Raw genomic sequence first — 25,924 nt, forward strand, 5'->3', positions numbered from 1 at the left:
CTACACTAGCTAGAACCTTTGACGTTTCATAACATTAATTGCACATGCTATGCTAGCTAGTTAGCTCACGGCTAATTTTTGTTTGCTTTCTACAGCCATATTTCTCACTTTATGTTTATACCCAGTTCACGAGTTCCATTTTCGAAAAAAATAATAATAATTAAAAGACTATTAGTCGAATATTGGAATAATACTAGTATGTAGTGGTGTGTACTATGGCTACAACTATAACAAAAAAAATTGTTTATGAATGTGATAAATAGGCATGCATGCATGCAGAACAGATCCACGTTTTCTCCAGTTTCTCTTGCGTGAAAAAAGGGCAGAAGCTTGCCATGTCCAAATTACCGAAGGAAATCAGATTGAAGAAGACGGGAAAAAAAAAAAAGAAAGGAAAAATGATAGAGCCCTAGTCTCTGGATGAGGAATAGGAGCAAAGTCACCATTGTGCCGCTCCCCTGCATAAGGTTGCTTTCGGTGCCCTTATGACGCTGTAAGATATAATGAGTAATCATTTTTTATTTAAGGTAATATTTTTTTTCTTTTAATTTATAAGTTTGACGCGTAAGAGGACAGAGCTTTTTTTTTTTGGTGATCCTAAGAGGACACAGATATAGCCATATATGTATGCTTTTTTTTTCCTTTTAAGATATCAAATGTGTTCCTTTTTTAAGTTTATAATTGTTTCGGTAAGAGACCTTTTCCATGAACATAATTATTTTTAAAATTAAATAACATTCGTATTTTAAAATTATATTCATTACTAACTTAAAATTAATCAAATTATAGAATATTTAATTGTATCATAAGAATAATTAGTAATGTTTTTATGATAATTAATTATAATATGAATTTACACATTAAATTTAATCCATGGACCATTAATGTTTTCCTTTAATTTTATTTAAGATTGATTTTTTTTTAATTTTTTAATATATTAGTTTATTTGATTTTATGTTTTTTATTTGTAGAAATAGTTTAAAATTTTTTATTTAATTAAAATAAACATAAAAAAATAATTTACTGAATAAAATTTTATTGAGTAATACTTTTAAGCACATGAAACAATTGATATTGCACGAAGTTGTTTCAATTTTTTTAGAGAATTTTGAATACGTGAAATTTAAGCAACCCATTTTAAGTTTTTTTCTTATATTAATTGATCTCTATAATGTCATATCATAGTTAAACAACTCACATATATTTTACTCCAATGATATAATTTTAAACAATTCTTAAATTATTCCCTTGAATGATTTTCAAATGACAAAAAAATATTTTTTTTACTCGTAAGCAATGATTACGTATATCAGCTGGAGACTTAATTTTAAGTAATCTAACGTAGATCATCTCCAATGATAAAAAAAACTTAAATAACAGTGTCTAACAATAAATCACTTGTTAAGCAAATAGCGTTGAAGATATTATTAATGATCTTAAATTTGAGTCTTAATTAAAATATAATACTGTGTTTAATATTTTAAGGAAGAAACCGTTCAAGATAATGTTATGTGACTCAAACAAAATTATTTCACATAGAAAGGTATTATATAAATTAGTTAAATATCTAATTCACTTAAATCTAAAAAAATTATTATCTAAATTTACACATGAGATAACATAATATCAAATTAGTTACGTTACAGCATAAAAAAATAGTTACGTTAAGTTGCATTCAAATTTTGGGATAAATATATAATGATATTTCTGAGGTTTAAAATTATTTAGGTAAATATATTATTACTATTTTTTAAATTTATTTTCATTTTTATCATTTTTTTCAAAAGTTTTAAAATTTTAGTAGATTTCTCTATAGCAATTTTTTTAATAAAAAATTTGTTTTATCTCCTATGCTCTATATTTTGGTTTTAAATAAACAATTATATATGCAAATCATTTTATACCATGTGTAGAGGAGAGCGTGACCCGTCTGAATGGACATTATATATATAAAATAATAATTACCAAAACTTTCAGCGATAATCTAAAATAATAATTTTGAATACTGATTCACATGAATGGTTCAAGATTTGAATTTTCAAATCCTGATTACTTTTTGATATGGAATATAATTGTGCTTGGCAGAAAAAATACTTACTTAAAAACGTTTATGATTTCTCACCAAGATTACTTATTACTCTCCAGTAGAAATACTTCATATTAATATTATGATTAAAAAATAATAATAATAATAATTTCTTATAAATTATCAAAATTATCAACGATAATCTAAAATAATAATTTTTCAATAAAAAATAAAGTGCAAATAAATTAAAAAGTTGAAAATTATTAGATTAGATGGAATTTTTAAACTAAATTAACATATATAAGTATAAAGTATATGACAAAACATGATCTCAAGTGAATTCCAATCCATTAAATAAAGTATCATCTTTGAGCTTTATTGATAATTTTTTTAAAAGGAATACTTTAATGTGATCAAATAAGTTCAACAATAAAGTATTATTGAAAAAGATAATAAATAATTCGTACCAATAAGGTAAACAAACAATATAGGTACATGATTCCAACATAAGCTTGTATCTATATACATAATATATATATATATATATATATATAATTAAATAATAAGTAATTAAAAGCATTATAGTAGTAATAAATCGAAATTGGATCTTCTAATAAATTCTTGAAGTGTGGAGTCAACTTCATGGTCATTTTGTAAGAATATTTAAGTCTTATATGCAGTAAAAAAAAACTAAGAAGTATTATATAGAAATTAAAAAGATTCTGTTGTGGCCCTTAAATATGTTAATTTTCATTTGTAATCAATAAAAAATCATTTTATTTCTCTAAATTTCTTTATTCTCAATCCAAATTAATCTGATTATCGATCTCGAGCTAGCAATCTAAATTTTTAATCTGATTATCAGATTATTACCAAAGTCCATCTAGAAAGTGGTGGGCTCTAATGTTTATGAATGCATTGGATAGGTTTTGATAGCTTATTTACTTTCATCCGTCATGAATACGAAGAGACGACTGCCAGGAAAGAAAGAAATAGGTAAAAAAAAATTAGAATGAATAAAAATACATGGGAAATTATGTCAAAAAGAAATATATGAAAAATAAAATAAAAATAAAGATATTTAGTTCAAGGGAAATAAAATGAAAAAATAATTAGGTGAATGAAAATAATTGAAAAAAAATAATGGGTCTCACTTCTTTTTTTTTTTTGGACAAATACACTTGCTTCCTTGAATTTTTCTCAAATTATAAATAACATTATTTTTTTTCTTTTCCTATGCTAACTTCTTTTTATATTTGAAAATATCTCACTGATACCCTTTTATATATTTGAAAATATTATACTAACTCAACTCTTCCTCGTATGCTACACTAACCTAATACCTCCTGGAAAATTAATATGTCACGGTAATGGTTAAAAATAATAAAATATTTATGTAATTTCATAAAATCTTTATTCTAAATAATGAAATAAAATAAATATAGTTCAAAATATATATTAATTAAAAACAAAAACTTATACACCATAAATACAAAATAATAATAGTAAACTACAACCATATCTCCTTACATCTTTTTATATGACAGTTATATTTTGTCTTGGTTTTAAATTGAGATTCACATTCCCTTACCCGTTTAATTTAATAAAGGGGCACATCTCATGTTTTATTTAACTAGTGATATGCATACCACTACAAGATAACCAGTGTTATTTTGTTAGCTAAAGCCACGAGACTTCTTTCGCAACACCTTAAAACACAATTTTTTATAGAAAAGAAAAGCTATTAGTAAAGTACTTGTTTTCTTTTATGTTGTTTTTTCATTTTTCTTTTCATCATTTTATACATTTTGAAGAGAGATTTGTAATAGAAAAATAAATAAATAAATAATAGCATAATATAAAAAATAATTTTCGATATTGTACCCTCCGGTCTTTTCTAGCTGAGTTGCACATATTTTTAGCCTTTTCTCGCGTCATAGCACTCAAAGCTATGGGAAATATGTATTCTTTGATCATCTTTAGGCTGAACACCTACTATAGTTCATGACTCAATGGTCGACTGACTTAAGTCATTGATAAGAATAATATATTCGAGAATAGTAACTATCTTATATTTTAACTTAGTCATATAGGTCATTGATAAGAATAATATATTCAAGTGTAAATAACTATCTTTTTATTTTTGAAGATTACGTAATATGATCAAAAACTTATCTTCAAAATGTATAAAACACAACCCTTGACCTACAGACTAGACAAATTATAACACTCCAATGTTCTGACCAGGTCTCACAAACCTAAGGAATACATATGCCAAAACAAAAAATTATTCTGATAACCAAGTCTTACCTTGTAAAGTGTAATATGTCCTCCTAAACCTCTCATTCGAGCTCTTATCCTTAATTACGACCTGCCCCCTCTACCTTGTAACAATAGTTCTGGCTTTTAACAACCCATTAATCATCATTATTGGTATCTTGCAATAGTAACTTTTGGGTGATTGTTATAGCTCCTGAGATGGCTATCGTTATGAATGGGAGGTCGGTCGGTATTTAAGCCTCAGCACTCGAGTGTCGCGTAGAGGATTAAAAGGTCGATTACCAAACAACTGGTCGTTGAGGTACACAGTTTGAGAGCCTCAATTACATAAAGATGAAGAAGCTTGAACTCATCAGTGGATCATCAAATTCATTGATTAGGTACACAGTTTATCAGTCTTGAGTACGAAAAAATTTGAAGTCGAATAGATCAGCAAACAATCTGTGGGATATAAAAATTATATAAGAAAAAAGTAGATATATTAAAAAATAAATTAAAAAAATTCTTTTGGCACATAATGAGAGAAGAGAGAGAAACAGTTATAAGATAAATGATGTGATGTAATAAAGCAACTAAAAAAATTATTTTTTTCTTACGTATAGTCTTACATAATTATTTTTTAAAAGAATATAAATTAATTTTAAAAATCTTATATTTAAAGATAGATAAAATAAAAGATAGTAAAAATATGAGGACTGATAAAATAATTAGAAGAGAGTGTGAATGTGTGGAATTTTAGAAAGATTAATTTTGGAAAAATGCGCTGAACAGGCACTTGCAGCTGGTTGTCGTTGTCCACGGTTGGACTCCCCCAACTTAGGGATGATGTAATCACAGCCGACCGATGGAACCCTCCCGGGGCCCCACCACCCAATGCTATTTCAATTTCCCCTCCTTTTCCACCCCACGTTCATACGCAATTATTTCCATCCAACGGTCATCATCCCAGTAAATAACATAACCACTCTCCCTTTGACCGTAGACCAACCCCCAAAATAAGAAATATATTCAAAAACTCATAAAGGAAGAGCATCTGACGTCACCGTACCTTTGACTCTCTCTCTCTCTTCTTTAAACACCCCTTTCTTGTCCGCTCCATCGCCTCTTCACCACACTTTCTCTCTCAGTCACAGCACGGTGGTGACGACCATGGTTAGAGACGATCTATGCATCACCGTTCCCAGCTTCTTCCGCTGCCCTATCTCCCTCGACGTCATGAAATCCCCTGTCAGCCTCTGCACCGGCGTTACCTACGACCGTTCCAGCATCCAACGCTGGCTCGACAACGGCAACAACACCTGTCCCGCCACCATGCAGGTTCTCCAAACCACTGATTTCGTTCCCAACCGAACCTTACAGAGGCTCATCCAGATCTGGTCTGACTCGGTCACTCACCGAGTCGACTCGCCCGACTCACCTACCTCCACCGAGTCCCAATCACTCCTCTCCAAGGACCACATCCTCGTCGCCATCTCCGATTTGCACACTCGCAGCGACAATCGGTTCAACTCGCTCTCGAAAATCGCTCGTTTCGCACAAGATTCCGAGGAGAACCGCGATTTTCTCGTCAGAACGGAATGCTTCGTGCCGGTGCTGGTTGGCTTCCTCGACAATGTCAATGGCGGCGTCGAATTTCTCCAACAGGTTGTTACGGCGTTGGATTTGGTTATCAGCAAAATGGAAGATCGCGAGGGGATGAAAAACTTGATACTGAAGAGGCAAGGCGAGGGAGAAAAACAGAGCGTGGATTCTCTGCTTCTGGTTCTGCAACAAGGAAGCCATGCCTCAAAAATCGCATCGGCTAGGGTTTTGAAATCAGTCGCCGTAGACGCGGAATCGAAGCTGCTGTTAGCGGAGAAGGAAGGTTTAGTATCCGAATTGCTGAATCTAATCACGCCGGAGAAAGATCCTGATCTTATTGAGAACTGTTTATCGTGTCTGGTTTCAATTTCGACGCCGAGACGGAGCAAGATGAAGCTGGTGCGTCTCGGAGCGGTGAAGGTGTTCTCGAACCTTCTTTCGGCTCCGGGCCTGAGCGTGTCGGTGAAGGAGAAGGTGCTGAAGCTGGTGGAAACGGTGTCGTCTACGAAGGAAGGGAGGTCGGAGATTTGCGAGGATTCGGCGTGCGTTTCGGCGATAGTGGACAAGGTGCTGAAAGTGTCGAGCGTGGCGACGGAACACGCCGTTACGACGCTGTGGAGTGTGTGTTATCTGTTTAGGGATCAGAAGGCGCAAGAGGCCGTTACCAAGGCTAACGGATTGACCAAGATTCTGCTTCTGATGCAGAGCAATTGCTCACCGCAAGTGCGTCAAATGTCTTCGGATTTGCTTAAGATATTTCGGGTTAATTCTAAGTCGTGTCTTTCTTCTTATGACACCAAAACCACTCATATTATGCCCTTTTGATCCTCCTCCTCCTCCTCCTCCTGCCTTTGTAAATCAGAGAAATTTTTTGTTAGTGATTAGACAGAAAGCAAAGTGAAAACGAAAATGATAATTCATTTGGAGATTCTCTTTGCCTCTTTTTTATACATTAAGTTCTGGTGCGTGCAAATTTCGAAACATAACATGAATTCCTCAAGTAACGAGAAATTTGAGTGTGCAGTAACGTAACAGATTCAATTCTTGTTTTTGTTAAATTGTTATTAGTTGAGAGCCTTTCTGTAATGTGAATGTTAGGTTATAAAATTGTTAAAACAAAAATGGCACTGCATCTGCTTTGTCATGTATGCTTTTATATGTTAAACAGCCACAGCGGAGAAGGCAACCAAACTTGAAGATGAATTAATTTGTGGGAATCATAGAAACACTTCTCACTGCATTCTATCACCTTAAGTACTAAGGCATAATATTTTGGTAGTATTATTAGTGTCCTAATTAAATAAAAAAAATTAAAACTATTTTGAGTCATAAATAAGATGAGAATGAAAAGATACTTTTCGGCTTTTTTACGAAATGGATGCAATTTTTTATGTTTTTTTACATAGGTTGTTGATTTTAAATTATTATGGAAAATAGGATAAGTTGTAAAAATATAAAAAAAAATTAATCGTATATATAAAAGTTATACATAAATAAATAAATTAAACTGAAGTCATAAATTTTTTTATGAATTTATAGTTAAAAAATTTAATGAGTTTAGGCTAATAATTTAATTCTTGATATTTCATATCTTATCCTAATAATTTTACTAAGTGGCTGGTGCACTATACGAACCTAAGCAGAAAGTTGACCACTGAGTAATTTAATGAAATATTATTGTTCCAAACCGGATACACGTAAGTCTAGGCTAGATCACAAACCCAAAATTCTTAACACTTCCTTTAGATAAAGGGTGAAGTAGGGAGCATATAAGTAGAGTCAAAATTATCTCAAAGAAAAAAAAAAGTAGAGTGAAAATAATTGGGAAATAAGAGATAATAAGTAAGAAGATTTTTAGACTGTTTAGATTTATTTTTAACAAATAGATAGAGAGAAAGAAAAGTTATTTTTTTCTTGTAAAAATATGTTTGCCCTTAGTATATGTAGATCATATAAGGTGGAGAAGAGATAAAAATGTTTTAAATGTAATTTTGCACAATATCATCTCTTCTTACCAAAGGGGAGAATTTTTTAGCTGAATCCCTCATTGGTTTTTATCTTTTCTTTATTCCTCTGTCTTTCTAAACAATATAAAAATACTTTTTCTCTTCTTAATTTTTGTTGAACAATACTGTGCAACCTACGAGAACAAGTGGGCTAAAAGTCCATAGCAGAACCAATTTTAAGGTGAATTCAGTACACCTTAAAATAGACAAGCGCATCTCAATCAAGACTCGGGAGTAAATCAACAATACATTACTCTCAAATGGGTCAAAAAATTTCAATTGTAACCTTTAGCCTTACACAATCCACTTTAGGATATTCTTATAAATAGATAATTGTAAACAGTGTTAGAGACGTATTTATGATACTTTTGTCAATGCCAGAAATCTTACAGCCTTAAGCATTGAAGTCCATACTGAAAACTCTTCAAAGTTAAATTCGGACATCTAGGACCAATTCAATTATATTAATATGATTAGAAGAGATAAAGAAAATGTAAATGTGCAGTGATTTTTATAAAAATTTTGTTATATGCATTATTATGTTTTTTTATTCAACTTCTACCGTGTAGTCTTTGAAAAAGCAATGTCAATTGTCATTTGTCAAGCAAGAGAGTGGCCCTTCTTTCTGAATAACTAATTAAAGAGAGTTGCAGTTATTGCTTTATCCGTACCATTTCTGAAGACAGTTTACTGAAGATCTTTTGAATGTCTGAATTTTACTAGGAGTAGGTTGGTAGACTTTTTAGAATGTCAAGATAGTAATTTTACTGGGAGTATTTACTAATTACTAGGGCATCTCACCGTTTTTCCTAGTTTTTTTTTTCTTTAATAAAAACAGCTGATGTCGAGAATTTTCATATTATTTTAGGTACAAGTCTTAAACGCCATTGATAAGGCTATTAACGTTTTTGACTAACAGTAACATATTTCTATAAGTGCGATGAAGTCTTTAATTTAAGCGAACTTATTGAAGATATGTTTTTAGGAATGAATTGAATAATGCCGAAATTGCGGAAGAATGCAATGCAAGCATGAAGTAAAAGGAAGAGAAGGGAAACGCATTGCAAGTGACTTGGTATTGGTTTTTATGCACATATAAAGGCAAAGCAAGCAATTTCTAATTTCTGAGAGAGAAAGTGAGTGCCGAAAAATGCTGAAATGGGCTTTTGCTTTGCTGACTGTAATCATGAGAGCTTTCTCTTTCATTAAGAATTGTTTGTTTGCAAAGAAAAAGGGGCGAAAAGGATGGGAATCCCAATGGAAAAAGAAATATAGGTCAAAAGAGTGGAGCCAGATACATTATGGGTTTGACCACTTGTATCCCTATGGCATACTACAAGGGAATTGGAATGCTTTAAGGGCACTAAACAATGCCCACCTTCGATCACAAAACTTTTAATAATTCACCAAATTTAAATAAGTAATCCATAATCTTGAGAAAGGGACGGCGTCCATTACAATCCATTAGCTACATATAGTATTAGATTAATAAAATAAAATAAAAATCAAACATACAAACATTATTCAAAATTTGTTTGTTCTATAATGGATTTTGGTGCGTGTGATGAGTGTGGATTGGCTACAAGTAGCAGCAATAACAGGGAAAAAGTTGGGAAAGCATGGTTCCCCAAGCACTATCTCTCTCTCTTTTCTTTTTCAATTCATGATCTTGGTGCTTTTTGATATAGTATATATTTTGTCCAATGTAGGGTGTGTTTGGAGTAGCTATCGGATGAAGCGCGCGTATTGGCGGTAACAAGAAGGGTAAATGGTGGGAAATGCAAATTGTGAGGAAGGACGTGTGATTATTCGATGGGGTAGCATGTTGGAGGAGCGTGGACAAATCACGTGAGAGATTTATAAGGTTTTTGAGAGTAACCCATCTTATGAATGGTTGGGTGTGGGGGCAGCAATGCATATATATCATGATGATCAACTTGACTCAATTCGCAAATTTGACAACTCAGTTTTCTGGAATTGACGTTTGATACATTCTTTGAGTTTGAGGTCTTCTTTCTTCCTATGCGATGTGTAACCTTTGGATTCAGGAGGATTGGGATTTGAGACCTCAGCCTCAGGGGAAGAAAACATGCCTCATCCATTTACTAATTTACTACACTATATGGAAAAGAAAAAGGTGCAATTCCTATCTTTTCAGTCTTGTCGTATATCTTTGTTTTCTTATTATCAAAATATGATTGATAATTTTTTTATTGATAAATATTAATTTGATTAAAAACTTGAAATGTTAATTTTGTTAATAGAAAATATTAAACCCGTGATGTTTTTACTTAACCATGTAATCCATTTGATATCTCTGGATAGTTTTTAAGTTATCAAATTAGTGTATTGTTTTTTTACCATAACATTCTATTTTCGACTTTAGAATGTGATAAACATTTCTTAGTATTTGAGTGGTATATTATATATTTGAAAATTGAGATATTTGATTTTCATGATTACATTAAATGCTTAAATGGGTATTTAGATATTTGTCTATTATTTATATTTATATTTAAAAAGACTAGTTTTATGAAAAAGTTGTGTGTGTGTTTTGGAGTAATATATAAATAAATTTATTTAACTAATTATGTAATTAATTTTTTTATTGACATTATTGAAATTTATTGATTTTAAATTATTTTCTTAATTATTATAATTTTTTATATTTCAGTTCAAACAGAGTATTACAGAAAAATAAATATAGCATAAAAAATATTAAAAAATTATTAAGAGACTAAAAGTGAATTTTGTTAAAAATTTACAGATCAGTAATACAATTAAAAAAAAAACTTATCCTGCATTTTTGTTGGTGGTTGGGTTATTGGGTGTGGGGAAAAAATGAAATAAAAAAAAAAGAAGAATAAGTATTTTTTTAGGTTTAATTATCTTTTGGTTTCTACAGTTGTAATAATCTTTTGTTTTTGTTAGTATCTTTTTATCATTTTGGTCTTCATCTTCAACATGGATTAGCATCTTCTGAAACATAACATGATTCATTTAATTTACGTTAATCTCAAATGACATTAGATGAATTTAGATGGTGATGACCAAAAGGATAAAAAAAATTAATAACTACAAGAATTAAAATAAAATGTTTTAAATGAATGATTAAACTTTTTTTTTTATCTACATGTAAGTGTTAATATTTCAGCAATTGCATAACTTAATATCTAAGGCCGGATACTTCATTACCGTGTAATTACCATTATATGCTCTTTTTCAATTTCAAGCTTGATTCTCAAGAGTCGAAAAGAGTATACCAAACAGCAATCATTGTGGCTATTAATGACAAAAATAGTAAATTTGTATTTGATGATGATGAGTAATGCAAAATTCGTAGAGTGAATTGCAATGCCCATGCTTCAGTCACCCTAATTATTGAACTGAACAACTGCCACTCCACGTATCCCTTTTACTTGTAGACTTTTAGTAACCAAAACAGTGATTATAATTGTAACTTTGAAAATTATTTATATCTATTCTTATGAATGCCTATTGATTCTTCCCCCAAGATCTGCACGCATGTACTTAGCCAAAAATTCAGATCTAGATTTATGGGTTTTTATTTCTTCCTATACGGCTTTTCAATTTTCATTACATTACGACTATCTAATTCTTGAAAGCAATTTTCCTGTGTTGTGATGACTCGTTGCTCCAACAACAATGCAACTTCCATAATCCATAGCGTTGACACCCAAAGTAATTTAGAATAACAAAGATTACTAATTTTGGAATAATTTAGAATACTTGTTCGTAGCTATTCGAATAATCGATAAGCAATTCACGTGACTAATAATTTTTTTGTACTATTCACGAATTAATATGTAACAAAATTTAATGTTATACTTCTTATGTTTTGTTTGTTTTGCGCATTTTTTAGAGATTGGAAATTTAAAGGACTTTTTTTTTTCCGGTTTTGTAATGTAGAAATAATAATCACCCCATTGGATAACAAAAATCCAATGCCTCCTGTAAAAAAAAAAAAAAAAATCCAATGTCTGTACCATACTTTGAGGGGACTTTTACCGGGGTAAATTTTGTTCGATTTTTTTATTTGGGGACTAGAAGTCTTAAAATTTCTTACGACATTTTATTTTTTAATTAAAGTTGTAAAAAAATTTATGATTTCAATTTAATTTTTTTATTTACAGTTTAAAGTTGTATATTTTTTTAACTTACTACTTTCTTAAGTTTTTTTTTGTTTTTTTTCAACTTACGACTTGATAAGTTTTTTTTAGGATTTTTTATTTATTAGTATTTTCTTTTCAAAATTTTTTAAAAATTGTAAATAATTTTAGTTATTTAATTATTAAATAAATATTTTAAATTTGACTTGTTATTAGTTATATTTAATATATTTTGTATATAATTTTTATAAGGTTTTATTTAATATGCTATATATTTTTTAAAATCTAGATAATTTCATATTGTTTTAAAATTTAGATAATTTTTTAATAATGCTATTGAACTTGATTTATTTTGTAAATAAAATAAAAAAAAAACTAACATAATGATATTGAATATATTTTTTTGAAAATTTGTTTTATTTTAAATACTTAAACTTTTAAAAATTAAAATATTTTGTTACGAATATTAACTTATAATCTATGAAATAATATTATTTATTTTCTATAAAGGAATTTACTATTAACAACATCTAATAATTTAGTAATAAAAGTAATTATTAAATTAAAAACAATATAATACATTAATATAAAATAAACAATACAACTTAAAAATAAACATAAAAAGTATAAACTATATTAGTTGTTTACTTGTTTGTATAGATAGCTACTATGATTATGTTAAAAAAATATATACTTTTGATTTAAATGTATTGGATTTTTAAATTTACTTGTTTTAAAATTTTAATTTTTAAAATTTAATTATTTTATATTTAATATACAAAATATATTAAATAAAATATTATCACAAAATTATATAAAATATTTTAAATATTAAAAATATATAACATATTAAATAAAACCATATAAAAATTATATACAAAATATTAAATAAAACTAATAACAAGTAAAATTTAAAATATTTATTTAATAATTAAATAATTAAAATTATTTACATTTTTTTCAAAAAGTTGAAAGCAAAAAGAATAGAAAATAAAAATAAATATAAAATCCTAAAAAAAACTTTAAACGAAAAAAAAAATTACAACTTCAAAGTGATAAGTTAAAAAAAAAACCTACAACTTTGAAGTCATGAATTAAAAAAAAAAGTTATACAACTTTGAAGTTGTAAATAAAAAAAATTATACTAAGTCATAAACTTTTTACAATTTCGGTTAAAAAATAAAAAAAAAAGTCGTAATAGATGTTACAACTTCTGATTTAAAAGTTAACAACTTTCCTGACTTCTGATTTTCGGTAATAATTTAAAATTGACCCAAAATGAAAAAATAAAAAAAAATTACCCTTTTTGTTAAAAATCCCTACTTTGAGCTACTTTTTTTTTAAGTGCTTAGACTATTTCAGAATCTTACTCGTGTTGTACTACTCTTTATTTTCGGGTCCAGTTCAGTTTTTACGCTTAGCCATTTGGAACTCGGCTATTGTTTGATACACCCCATAAATTTTAATATTCCCAGATTACTCTTGGTCACATTATAGAATCATTGATCCAGAATGATACAGGTATTCTGGAAATTTATTCCAAAATACCTATTTAGGAATAATGTTTGACATATTACGGAACAAGCAATCTAGAATACATTTCTGGATACCTGTGTATTAACAATTTATGATTTTGCGAAACGCCAAACTCAAATGGATGCTGGAAAAAAACATTGCACACAACCACTTACCTTCAACGGCGAAGAGGTTTCAATGGCAGCGATTGTGGTGCCTTCACCGGCAGTTATGGGGTGGCTAATGGCTATTGTAGTTGAACAACGTATGGCACAAGTGCAACAGGCTACTATTATGAACGAGCTGGGGTGCAACGCAAGATAAACAAAGTCCATTCAGGGTCATTATTATTTTCATTGCGGTGCAGCACACAAAAAATGGGGTGAATAAAGCAATTGTCTTCAAACTATTGCATTTTGGGAACCGAATAATTGGTGTAAAGGCCTGGCTATTTCAATATGCAATTAATAAAAAAGAGTATGTTTTTAATAATTTTTTCGTACTTAAATTGTGAATTGCGATTGGAAAATATAAGGGTTGCAAAAGGTTATTGGTGAATAAGGATGCCAAAGAATTCATATCCTCTGCAGTTGCCTTTCAAACTGCATGGATCTTTACCCATTAAGTTTATTTTATGCAAAAAATTATAAATAATGATGTATTACTAATGAAGGCCATTAGATCTTAATTGTATCGGGTGCAATTCATTTTTGAACTGTAAGGAATCCATATCTGGTGTCAAAATACGCCAGTTCTGATGGGCTAACCTAACCAGTCCAATTTAAAACATGAGTTGGGATAATGAAATTTAGGCTTGAAATCATTTTGACCTAAATTAGCTTGGCCAAAAATTTATTAGCTCGATACAGGACAACTCAAGGTGGGTGAGACTAAAATATTAATTTTTTATTTTTTTTAAGAAAAGAGTATAATATAATACACACATTACATCTCTACCTTTCCTAGTATTTTTCTTTTTTTTTTCTTCTATAAGCACTTCCTTTTTTTTAGCTATCATCAGAAGTGTTTTAATTTTTGAAAGAATGAGAAATTGAGATAAAAATATTCTATAATGAGTTTATAAGGTTCTTTTTATTACTATCTTAAGTTCATCTTTTAGAACAACATGTCGTTGGTCTAAATTAAACTGTGATTTATCTCTTCCCTTAAATATATTTTGTATTCCATGATTATGAATAAAAAAAATATAATTAAAAAAGAAAAGTTCACTTAGTATTTATCACACAGAGAAAATAAAAGGACGTTGTAGTATGATTTTTTTTTTATATAAAAATCACATATTCTTCGCATAAGATAATTTTGTTCAAATAAAATAAAATTATTATTATGAAAAATATAATTCTTCCTATAAATATTTAATATAGTTATATATTAATGTAAGACTACTGTAATAGTATTTAGAATTATTCAAAGAAAAATTCTTTCTATCACAAATACTCTTTTAAGTGACAATATTGTAAATCAAGTCGAGTCAAAGTATAATTTGTTTTATTAATTAATTTCATCCATCACTAATATTTCAATGACATTCACTATTCATATTATTGCGGTTCAATCATTGGTGAAAATGAGGCTGGATAGCGGTTCATGAAGAAAAAAGTCTTCGTTGAATCTTTGGCATTGAATATGATTATACAAGGATAGCCGAAATACTTACATCACAATTCTCTATATCTAAATCACCTAATTTGTAAATCACTTGTTGTCGAAAGTGAAAAATTTGACTATTCGACGATAATACGTAATTAAATCATTACTCTGTCCCTTAGATAATTACTATATGCTTTACACAAACCATTACTTACCAACAATTTTAGCTCCAGTTCATTCTGGATAAGAAATTTTACACTTTTTTATTAAAAATATATGCATTTTAATATAAATTTACAACTGAAATTAATTTAAAGACAATTTTTTATAGAGAAAGTAAGTCATGTCACTTCATTTAAAATAACATAATGGATGCACAAAAAATATGATCAAAAGTATGAATGCTAACAAAAAAAAATTACACTATAGCTAACTTGTGAGTGGCATGATTAGTTTGCTTTTTTAGCAAAACTAACCGTTGAATTTGAACATTTACGGAGGTCTTTTTTAGAATTTAACCAAATAAGATCAACGTCCAAAAATCCCAAGACATAATTATTTTTTATTAAGCTTAAAAGCTATGCTAAATGCTTAAAATTAATGACATTGATGCGTAGTAGTCAATAGAAGCAAATTATGAACATGTTTGAGTTTGGGTTCATTATATAATAACACACTGATCCAACAACCAACGCAAATTCACTTTCTTGATCCTTATGAAACGCCCATTTTAAACTCTAGACAACACAGATACCCAAACATACACTTAGACAATACTCTTAAATGCATAATGATTTCCTACCCCTTCAATGTCGATCATAAAAGGAGACATGTTCAAGTATGTTTCATTTGAATTAACATTTATTATTACTTAATTTACTAGAATTGCTTTGGCGATAGATTATTTTCTGCAAGTACCTTTCCACCTTGTACCCCCCAAATTGAAAGACTCACGTTTGGTGAAACGAACCGCACACCTTGTGGTTTCAAATGAGAGGAAACCGAGAGAAGATTGAGCGGAGATTTGTCTCTTAACAATTTGGATGCCACAACCTTGTCACTTGTCAGGCCTCGTGCCTTTCACATTTTCCTCTTAAGTTTACTTGCATCGTTATATATTTTATTAGGTAAATAATATTGTTTTAATATATTCTCAATTTGTAGCAAAGTGACAAAAACGAACAAGCTAGCCTTGTTCACTTCCTCCTACACAAATATATAAAGACAGAGCATACTCACATCACAGGACACCAATTATGACACTGCTTCCACATATGTCTCGACTACAATTTTATAGGAATTTGGATCTCTTATGCCATTTTTTTTATCATGTTATAAGATATAAGGCCATAAAGCAATTATAGTGAGGGGGATTTGATCTCCAAGTAATCGGACATCATCCCAATGTAGAGAAGAAAATACATGATAAATAAATAAAATAATGAATTTTATTACCAGTCATGATATAATCTATATTAGAGACAAATTGTTTAATATAGGTCACGGAATCAGATAATACCATTTCCAGATATGGAAGTTAAGTCAGGGATAGACACTACAAGAGTTTAACCTTGATAGGTGAAATTGATTCGACAAGAATCCCATGAAGAAGCTCTCACGAATATACAAGGTATTTTTCTGAAAAAATATCAAAAAATTTCCTTCCTTCACATGAGTTATACATATAGTATAGTATTAAATTACTAAATTAACTCAAATTGGTGCAACCGAAAAGACATAGGATTCAAACACCAATTTATTTAATCATAATTACATATAGAAAATGGGCCTTCAAATTAAACCCTTCGGCAAGATTCTTGAAAGTATCTTTGTGATTTGGTCCTTCTCCACTAAGTCTTGTCAGGTATGACTCTTATGTTGGAGGGTATCGTTTGATTTGGATCATAACTCTAGTCATAGGTCCCTATATTTGGATAGTTTTGAGATTCTCATAAGTCATGATTGTCATCGTTAGATATCTTTCTCTCCAACCAGATATCTTATCATAGAAGAAAATTTAATCATATAATAACATTTAGATTTAAATATATTTTTAATTTTTTAAAGTTTTCATATATATATATATATATTATAAAAATTATTAATTTTGATAAATTAATTTTTTAAATAGTTTATATTATCATTCAATAAATGATGTAACATGCTAAATATATCACATCATCGACAATTTTAAAATAATCTACGATATAGTATAAGTTTAGATATATTTTCTCTGTTTATGTTAATAAAGAGGAAAGGGAAAAACTCCACAGTAATGGAAGGGTGGGGGTCCTCTTTTTTTATTTCATCGACCGCGTTGTTATCGTTTTAGGTTTGGAGGTCACATATAACTAACTTGTATGTTTAATTTGTGTACATGATTAAACGAATGAATACACGTTTATAAAGCTTCTTCATTCAGTTCTTTATTAAAACGTTGTTTCGGTCCATTAATTTCACGTACCCGCAATGTGTCACCCTCCATCTCTTTGTTGAGCTGTTATCTGGGAACCGAAATCGCAGCCATACGATTTCAAGATATACGAGAAGCACTATGACAAGGCAGGATAATAGATCGAGTGCCACCCAAGACAAACAAGTAGGGAAAATCAAATGTCAAATTGCAATATCACAAACCTAACACTTGACTAATGAATTAAATTGGGAAAGTTTTTAATTATATCAATTATCTCACCTATCTTGGTATCGCTCTCCTATTTAATATTTTTTTTTTTATTTTTAAATCAAATTAATAATATATAAAAAGTTCATAATATCTATATATATCACTATACTATATATACAAAAATAAATAGATGATTGTTTAGTAAAGATTTGTTTTTTTGAAGATTTTAAATCATGTTTTTTTTTACATAAATATATTATTTTTCTTCTTTTATTCATAGGAATACAAAATAAATATCATGTGTTTATAATAATTCATGCATCATGTTAAATTAATTGAATTACACTCTCTTTTGATAAATATCTTTTGCACATGTAGTTAAATATCATGATTATAAACTTTGTCCACGTGGATTGTTAAATCTTAGTGGAAATGAGACCTAAAAATTGAACATATTTTTCAGTGCATTTGAATTTTATGCATCAATTCAGAGTTCAAAATAAGAACACGCCTAAAAATTAAACATATTTTGGTTGTCAAACACAATTTAAAATTAAAATTTTGAAACCTCATATTATTCTTATTTTAAAACTTTAGGGACACAAATGAAAGGACTTAATTCTTTATTTGACATCTATCCTACATTGCTAACAAAGAAAATTAGAAGTATTTGTTTAATTACTTGGCTGCTACATAAATGTGTTACAAATGACTTGTTTCGTTTAATTTTCATGTGATATATATAGCCTAATTGTCTTGATTCATGGCCCTTTCTCATTTTAGACTCTTAATTTTAATATTTTTCTTTTGCATTGCAATATTGAAAAAGTAGCCGTTAAGATTTTTTCTATGGGTATAAACCTACTACAATACAAATATTCTTGGCAACTAAAACATCAAATCTTATATAAGATACCCTCCTCTCTATCACAGGAGCACAATATAAAGAGAAGAAATCTTTCTTGGATGCCAAATATTTTCTTATGATTTCTTTTCTTTTTTTTAAAAAAAAATTGATATCATGATGTCTGGTAGGTATGCAGCATGCAAGAATCAAAGAAGAAAATGTCCTTCAGATTGCATTTTCTCTCCATATTTTCCTGCAAATGATCCTCAATGATTTGCTTGTGTTCACAGAATCTATGGTGGCAGGAATGTTGAAAGAATGCTTCAAGTGTTTAAAATAGATAATAATATTTGATATCAATGTGTTTATGTTAAAATAATATGGAATTTTTTTTATCAATATAAAGTTAGAATATGTCATGCAAAGTCAACAACATTATGTTACTAAATAATCTTTGTAAATTTTGATGTTGCAGCAAATTCCACCATACTTACGTGAACAACCTGCAAATACTTTATTTTGAAGCACATTGTAGGATTCAAGGCCCTATTTATGGATGTGCTGGGATTATCTTTAAATTATATGAACAAATCAACAGTACCGAAATTGCACTTGCGTATATCGATATCCAAACTCAAACTGCTTGTCACAAGCTTCAAGCTGAATCAAACTTTGATGTCTTGCCAGCACAAAGTAGCATCACAGCAAAGTTTTAATGGAAAAGTAAGTTGTTTGGTTTAATTAAAATTACCATTTCCAATTGATACAAAGCATTTGATTTATATGTACTTTGATGGTGAGCCATTTTCAAAACCTCAGTTGCTTTAGGAGTTTTTTTCTTTCTTTCTTTTTTTGAAAAACATAGAATAATGCTGGAGGAGTTCAATGCTTCGAAGTGCTTACTATATACAAAGTAATTCCTACAAAGAGTCTTTATCTGTCACATATCAACCAAGTACTACCTTTAGAATCTTCATCTTCCATATGTCAATTAATTAGCGCATTTCAGCCTACAAATCTAATGTGTCGTCTTCTCCATATTATTTGTTACTCCTTTAAATTATTGATTTTACATTTCTATTAAACTATTGATTGACATCAGTTTCTAACATTTAGTTGAAGATCAATTTAAAATGGATGATTATTTATGAAAATAATTTAATACGGAATTTATTTACAAAAAAAATTAATACTATTTTGGTGGACTAAAATTTAAAATGAACGTTTATTTACGAAGATAATTTAATATGATACTAATTTACCGAAATAAATTAATATTAAAATTATTAATATGATGATTATTAAAATATGACACTTATGTACACACTAAAGTAGCATAATATTAGTACGGGATTGAGGTTTAATTTCACTAAAATCATACATTAATTATAATAAAAGATTAAAAATAAAACTAAGCGTTTTATTTTGGTTTGCATGTATAGGACTGGATTTAGGATGAATACGTTTGTGACAAATATTTTCCATACTTATATAATTAAACAAAGCTTAATATTAATCATTTGTGCAGATTTTGAAAATATAAATATTTAATAATGATAAAAAAAATATGTATGAGAATGATAACCAATTAATTATAATCAAGAAAAATGTATATAACGTTTTTAAAAAATAATTTTAATCAATCACTAAAGAATCGCTATTTAAATTAAACATTAAACAATTTTGATATGAATTGTAAATATATATTGCCTGTGGTCTTATTTATAAAAAATAAGTTGGAGTGTAAAATATAGTATAATTTATTTCTTATAGGTTTAATTATTGATTTGATCCTTATAGTTTCATCATTTGTACCTTTTAATTCTTATAGTTTTAAATTGGTTTTTTTAGTCCTGAAGTTTACATTTTAAGTCCTCTTTAGTCTGTGCAGTTTGAAAGTGGTTTTTTTAATCCTTATAATTTGTATTTTAATTCTCTTTTAGTCTCTATAGTTTGAAAGTGGTCTTTTTAGTTCTTATACTTGTATATTTTAATTTTTTTTAGTCCTTACCATCAAAATATGAATAATATTATCAATTAAAATTAATTACAAAATATTAGCAAATAATTCATAACTAATTTATCACAAGATAATTTATAATTAAAAAAATAGTTGGTAATTTATAACTAATTTGTAACTAATTATTTTATATATATTTTTGTAGTAAGGACTAAAAGGTAATTAAAATACAAATTATAGGGACTAAAAAGATCACTTTCAAACTATAGAAACTAAAAGATAATTAAAATATAAACTAAAAGGACTAAAAAGATCACTTTTAAACTATAAGGACTAAAAAGAATTAAAATATAAACTATAAGATTAAAAAAATCACCTTCAAGCTACAGGGACTAAAAGATACAAATTGTAAAATTATAGGCACTAAACGAGTAATTTAACCTTTCTTATAAATAAGATTAAAGGTAAGATTACAATTGCAAGACGGTTACGACGCTGCTTGCTAATACTTTGGCAATTTTTCAGGTGAATTGGAGTGATGGTTGTGTGGCCTTGTAATGAGATCATGATGAGATAACAGAATCTATGTGCAATTATTATCTCGTATTATTATCTTGTGATCATGTAAATCAATTTGTTTAGTCTAGACATGATCTTAAGAGTTTTATTTGAAGAATCAATCTATATAATTCAATCTTAGAAGATTTTGTTGTAACTCTCTTGTGTATATTTATGGCTTAGCAAAGCATGAAATACAAAACAAAATTATTCTGTCATAAAATCCTTTATGGCATCAGAGTCAACAGGTTTTGTTTGAAATTTAGTGGCAATGAGTCATTGTGAAGAGGAGACTCCTAAGAATGAGTCTCATAAGCAAGAAGAACATAAGATGGTGAAGAAGACTTCATCACTGCAAGAATTGAATTCCAATGACAACCCGAGAAATTTGATTACTCAAGTGCGTGCAATAAGGAGACAGTTCAGGCTTGACTGGACTTACTACAAAGCAGTGGCAGACGCTGATAGAATTACTAAATGCTTAGAAAACAAACTATAATAACAAGATGACATGTGAGCGTGATACCAATACATGAATAATTGACATAGGGGCTTCCAACCACATGACTGGAAACCTGAATCATATGCATGAACTGCAAAACATTCAAAGTTGTCTAGTTGGACTTCCTAATGGATAACATACGACAGTGATTAAAGAAGGAAGCGTGATGCTAGATGGAGGCTTAAAACTTGTTAATGTTTTCTATGTGCCTAAATTGAATTGTAATTTGATATCTATTTCACAGATGATGGATGAATTGAAATGTGTTGTTCAATTCAGTGATAAGTTATGTGTTGTGCAGGACCGTATTTCAAGGACGCTGATTGGAGCAGGTGAACGAAGGGATGAGTTCTATTTCTTTAGAGGAGTTCAAAATGTGAGAGCTTACAAAACTGATGGTTTGCATTCCATGGACTTGTGGCACAAACGACTGGGACATCCTTCCTTGAAGATCACCTAGTTGATTCCTGAGGTTAGAAAACACAAAGATAGCAATGTAGTGAATAAAACATATGAAGTCTGTTTTAGAGCCAAACAGATTAGAGAGAAGTTTCCTTTGAGTGAACATAAAGCCAGTAGTGCATTTGAATTAATTCGTTGTGATTTATGGGGATCATATAGAACTCCTTCTACATGTGGTGCTTTTTATTTTCTGACAATAGTTGATGATTATTCACGTGTTGTATGAGTATACCTATTAGCTGATAAACGAGAAGTATCGACAATGCTTCACAATTTTTTTTGCTCTACTTGAGAAGAAATTTCATAAACAAGTTAAAATATTCAGGAGTGATAATGGGACAGAATTTACATACATGAAAAGATATTTTCTTGATTGTGAAATAATTTTTCAGACATCTTGCACCGAAACACCCCAACAAAGTGGGAGAGTGGAACGAAAACATAAACATATTTTGAATGTGGCTCAAGCACTGCGATTTCAAGGTAATCTTCCTATTAAGTTCTGGGGGGGAATGTATTTTAACTACAACATATTTGATCAACCGAACTCCTTCCACTATTTTGAATGGAAAAACTCCATATGAGATGCTATATGGGCAGCAACCTGCATATGGACATTTGAGAATATTTGGCTCCTTATGTTACGCCCATAATCAAAGAAGGAATGGTGATATATTTGCAAGTAGGAGTAAGAAGTGCGTGTTTATTGGCTACCCATATGACAAGAAAGGGTGGAAGCTATTTGACTTAGAAACAAAAGAGATTTTTTGTCTCTTGAGATGTTGAATTTGTTGAGATCAAGTATCCTTTTTCTATTGATGTTATTATCAGAAAAGATGCTCCTCCTCCTAAAAATTGGAGCTATGAAGAAATTGTTGATGATGTGACTGGTGGTGTAGAAAAAATGGATCACATAGGAGATATTGAAGAAAGTGGTGATATGACAATGGATGATAGAGAGGGCGAGCCAGATGTGAGGTTTGATGAACAAGGTGTTACTCTATAAAAATATGGACACACAAGATACAGTGCTTCCATCTATATCACCAACCGAGCCATTATTGGGTAGAGGACATAAAATCAAACAACCTTCTTCTCGATTGCAAGATTATGTGACAAATACCACCAAAAGATTGAGCCCATCCAACTGTTCACCCTCTCCAAAGGAAGACTTAAGTGCACCCTATCCCATAAATGATTATATAAATTATGACTATTTTTCTCTTTCACATCATGCTTTTATTGCATCCATTTCATAGGAAAAGGAGTTTGTCACTTATACTGACGTGGTGAAAAACAGTCGGTGGAGAGATGCAATGAAAAGTGAGATACATGCTCTTGAGACCAATGGAACTTGGATAGTCACACAATTGCCTCCAGGAAAGAAAGCACTTGGTTGCCAGTGGGAGTACAAAATAAAGCATACATCTGATGGAAGTGTAGAACGATTCAAAGCACGGTTAGTAATTCTTGGCAATCATCAAAAGAAGGGGATTGATTACGCAAAGACTTTTGCACCCGTTGTAAAAATGGTAATGGTACACATAGTGTTAGTCGTAGCAGCCACACGAGCTTGGGAATTACATCAAATGAATATGCATAATGCATTTTTACACAAGGACCTTGAGGAGGTTGTGTACATGAAGCCACCTCTTGACTTTCTTCCTCAGTAATATGGCATGGTGTGTAAACTTAACAAGTCATTATATGGACTAAAACAGACGCCTCATTGTTGGTTTGCAAAAGTTGTTTGCTACACTAAAACACTACGGATTTCAACAATTTCTTTATGATTATTCTTTTTTCGTCTTGCAAAGACCGGGGGTACATATTTTAGTGTTGGTGTATGTTGATGACCTAATCATATCGGGTGATAATCATGAAGTTATCGTCGAATTTAAGGCCTATTTACACAATTGCTTTCACATGAAAGACTTAGGGATCCTCAAATATTTTTTGGGTGCTGAAGTGACGCGATCTTTCGCGGGTATCTTTCTTTGTCAACGCAAATATGCTTTGGACATTATAGCCGAAGCTGGACTTCTAGGAGCTAAGCCATCAAATGTGCCAATTGAACATAATCATCATCTGGCACTTGCAATAGACTTGTTTTTTCCTCATCCTGATCAGTATAGGCGATTAGTAGGTCGTCTCATTTATCTCTGTTTTACCAAACCCGAACTTTCATACTATGTGCATGTGTTGCCTCAATTTATGCAGGCACCTAAAGAGACCTATTGGGAGGCTGCTCTCCATTCGGAGGCCAAAATCTATGTGTAATTATTATCCCATATTATTATGCCTTAGCAAGACATGAAATACATAACATAATTATTCAGCTATAAAATCATTTACCTTGAATATAAATGAGAGTGTTTTGTGTGATCAAATAATGTGTGTTAGGTTTCGAAAAGAGAAATAAAAAATATATTTTAAAATTAAAATAAAGTATAAAATGTGTGGATTTTATGAAATAAAAATAAATTACAATCCGGTTGAAATAAGACTATTATCTTTTTTTCTCTTAAATATTGATATCTACCAATATATATATTATGATAATTAGTTAAGGTAATTTTTTAGTATATTTATAATTTTTAATTAAGGTAATACAGGTTATTGTGTTATTAAAAACATTCAACTGTAAATCTGTAATTATATATAAAGTTTAATATTTATACATTTATAAGATAATTTTAAATGATAATTTATAATTGAATAATTGCATAAAAAATTATAGTGTAAAAATCATTTTTTACACCGTATATCTTTGTGTTTATACTCATATATTATGTGCTTTTCATTTTTTTACATCGACTATTTGAAGACAATATGTTTATTCTATGTTAATATCCAATGTTTTTCTTATTCAATCTGAAACTTTACACTTTCTTCAGGGATGATGTTTTCTTATGCAATCATTTTATTTTGTTGGGTAGCACATTTATATATAATTTTTTTATCATTTATTTATTATTTTTCATCTTTCTTTCTTATTTGTATTTATTCAAATATTTTTTTTTATTTCTCTATTATTTATTTTTGTTCTACTTTTTTTATGAATCTTATTTGAATAAACTTCATAATAAATACTTATAAAAGAAAAAAAATAAAAAGAATAAACTTTTCCTCTAGATTTAAAACAATTTATTCATTTTAATTTTTATTAAAGTTCCTGCTGCACAAATTAAACTTCTCTAAAAGATAAAATACATAAATTAGTTATAACGGTAAAATATGTTAGGAGTCTGTCTAAAATTTAAAAATATTAATTTTATCCTCATAATTTTTTTTGTATTAATTTGGTTCATGTAAAAATAAAACATATTTTTCATAGTCGTTAATAGTTTGATTACACGATTCCATGCTGTGACTAACGAACTTAATTATTTATTTCTTTACTTTCTAAAGCACATTTAAAAGATATAATACCTATTCGAGTCTCGTTTTCACTCCCCCAACTCTTATTAGAAAGTGGGAGAAAATCACTTAGAAAGTAAACAAAAACTTGCAATATTTGAGGGTATTTAATTATCATAAATGATTTAATTCACATTGAAACTTTTAACTGTCACAAATAATTTAATTTATTTGTAATTAAAATTACACATAGAAATTCGTGAACCACTTCTGATTACCCTTTAATAAAATTATTAGTATGGACCAACAAAAATATATTTTAGTTTTATAGGACTAAATTAATTCAATTTTTTTATACAAATAAAATTAATATTTTTTAAATTTTATAGGAATTCAAATATATTTTATCCTAGTTTTAATTTATAAAAAATATATTTTATCTTTTAATTTTTTGTATGAA

At 29.2% G+C, this 25,924-nt stretch overlaps 1 protein-coding gene across 1 annotated transcript; it reads left to right on the forward strand.

Annotated features, from left to right (window-relative positions):
* Nucleotides 1-5,341: 5,341 nt before the first annotated feature.
* On the forward strand, nucleotides 5,342-6,951 carry LOC114421952 (U-box domain-containing protein 27-like). Its single transcript, XM_028388096.1, has one exon. The coding sequence runs from the start codon at nucleotides 5,456-5,458 to the stop codon at nucleotides 6,710-6,712; it is 1,257 nt and encodes a 418-aa protein (XP_028243897.1). The 5' UTR covers nucleotides 5,342-5,455; the 3' UTR covers nucleotides 6,713-6,951.
* Nucleotides 6,952-25,924: the final 18,973 nt, after the last annotated feature.

Source organism: Glycine soja, chromosome 8 (genome assembly GCF_004193775.1).
Source record: "Glycine soja cultivar W05 chromosome 8, ASM419377v2, whole genome shotgun sequence".
Lineage (NCBI taxonomy): Eukaryota > Viridiplantae > Streptophyta > Magnoliopsida > Fabales > Fabaceae > Glycine > Glycine soja.

What these genes read in the sequence shown, in the direction of transcription:
- LOC114421952 (XM_028388096.1), top strand. Translation starts at nt 5,456, where the DNA reads ATGGTTAGAGACGATCTATGCATCACCGTTCCCAGCTTCTTCCGCTGC.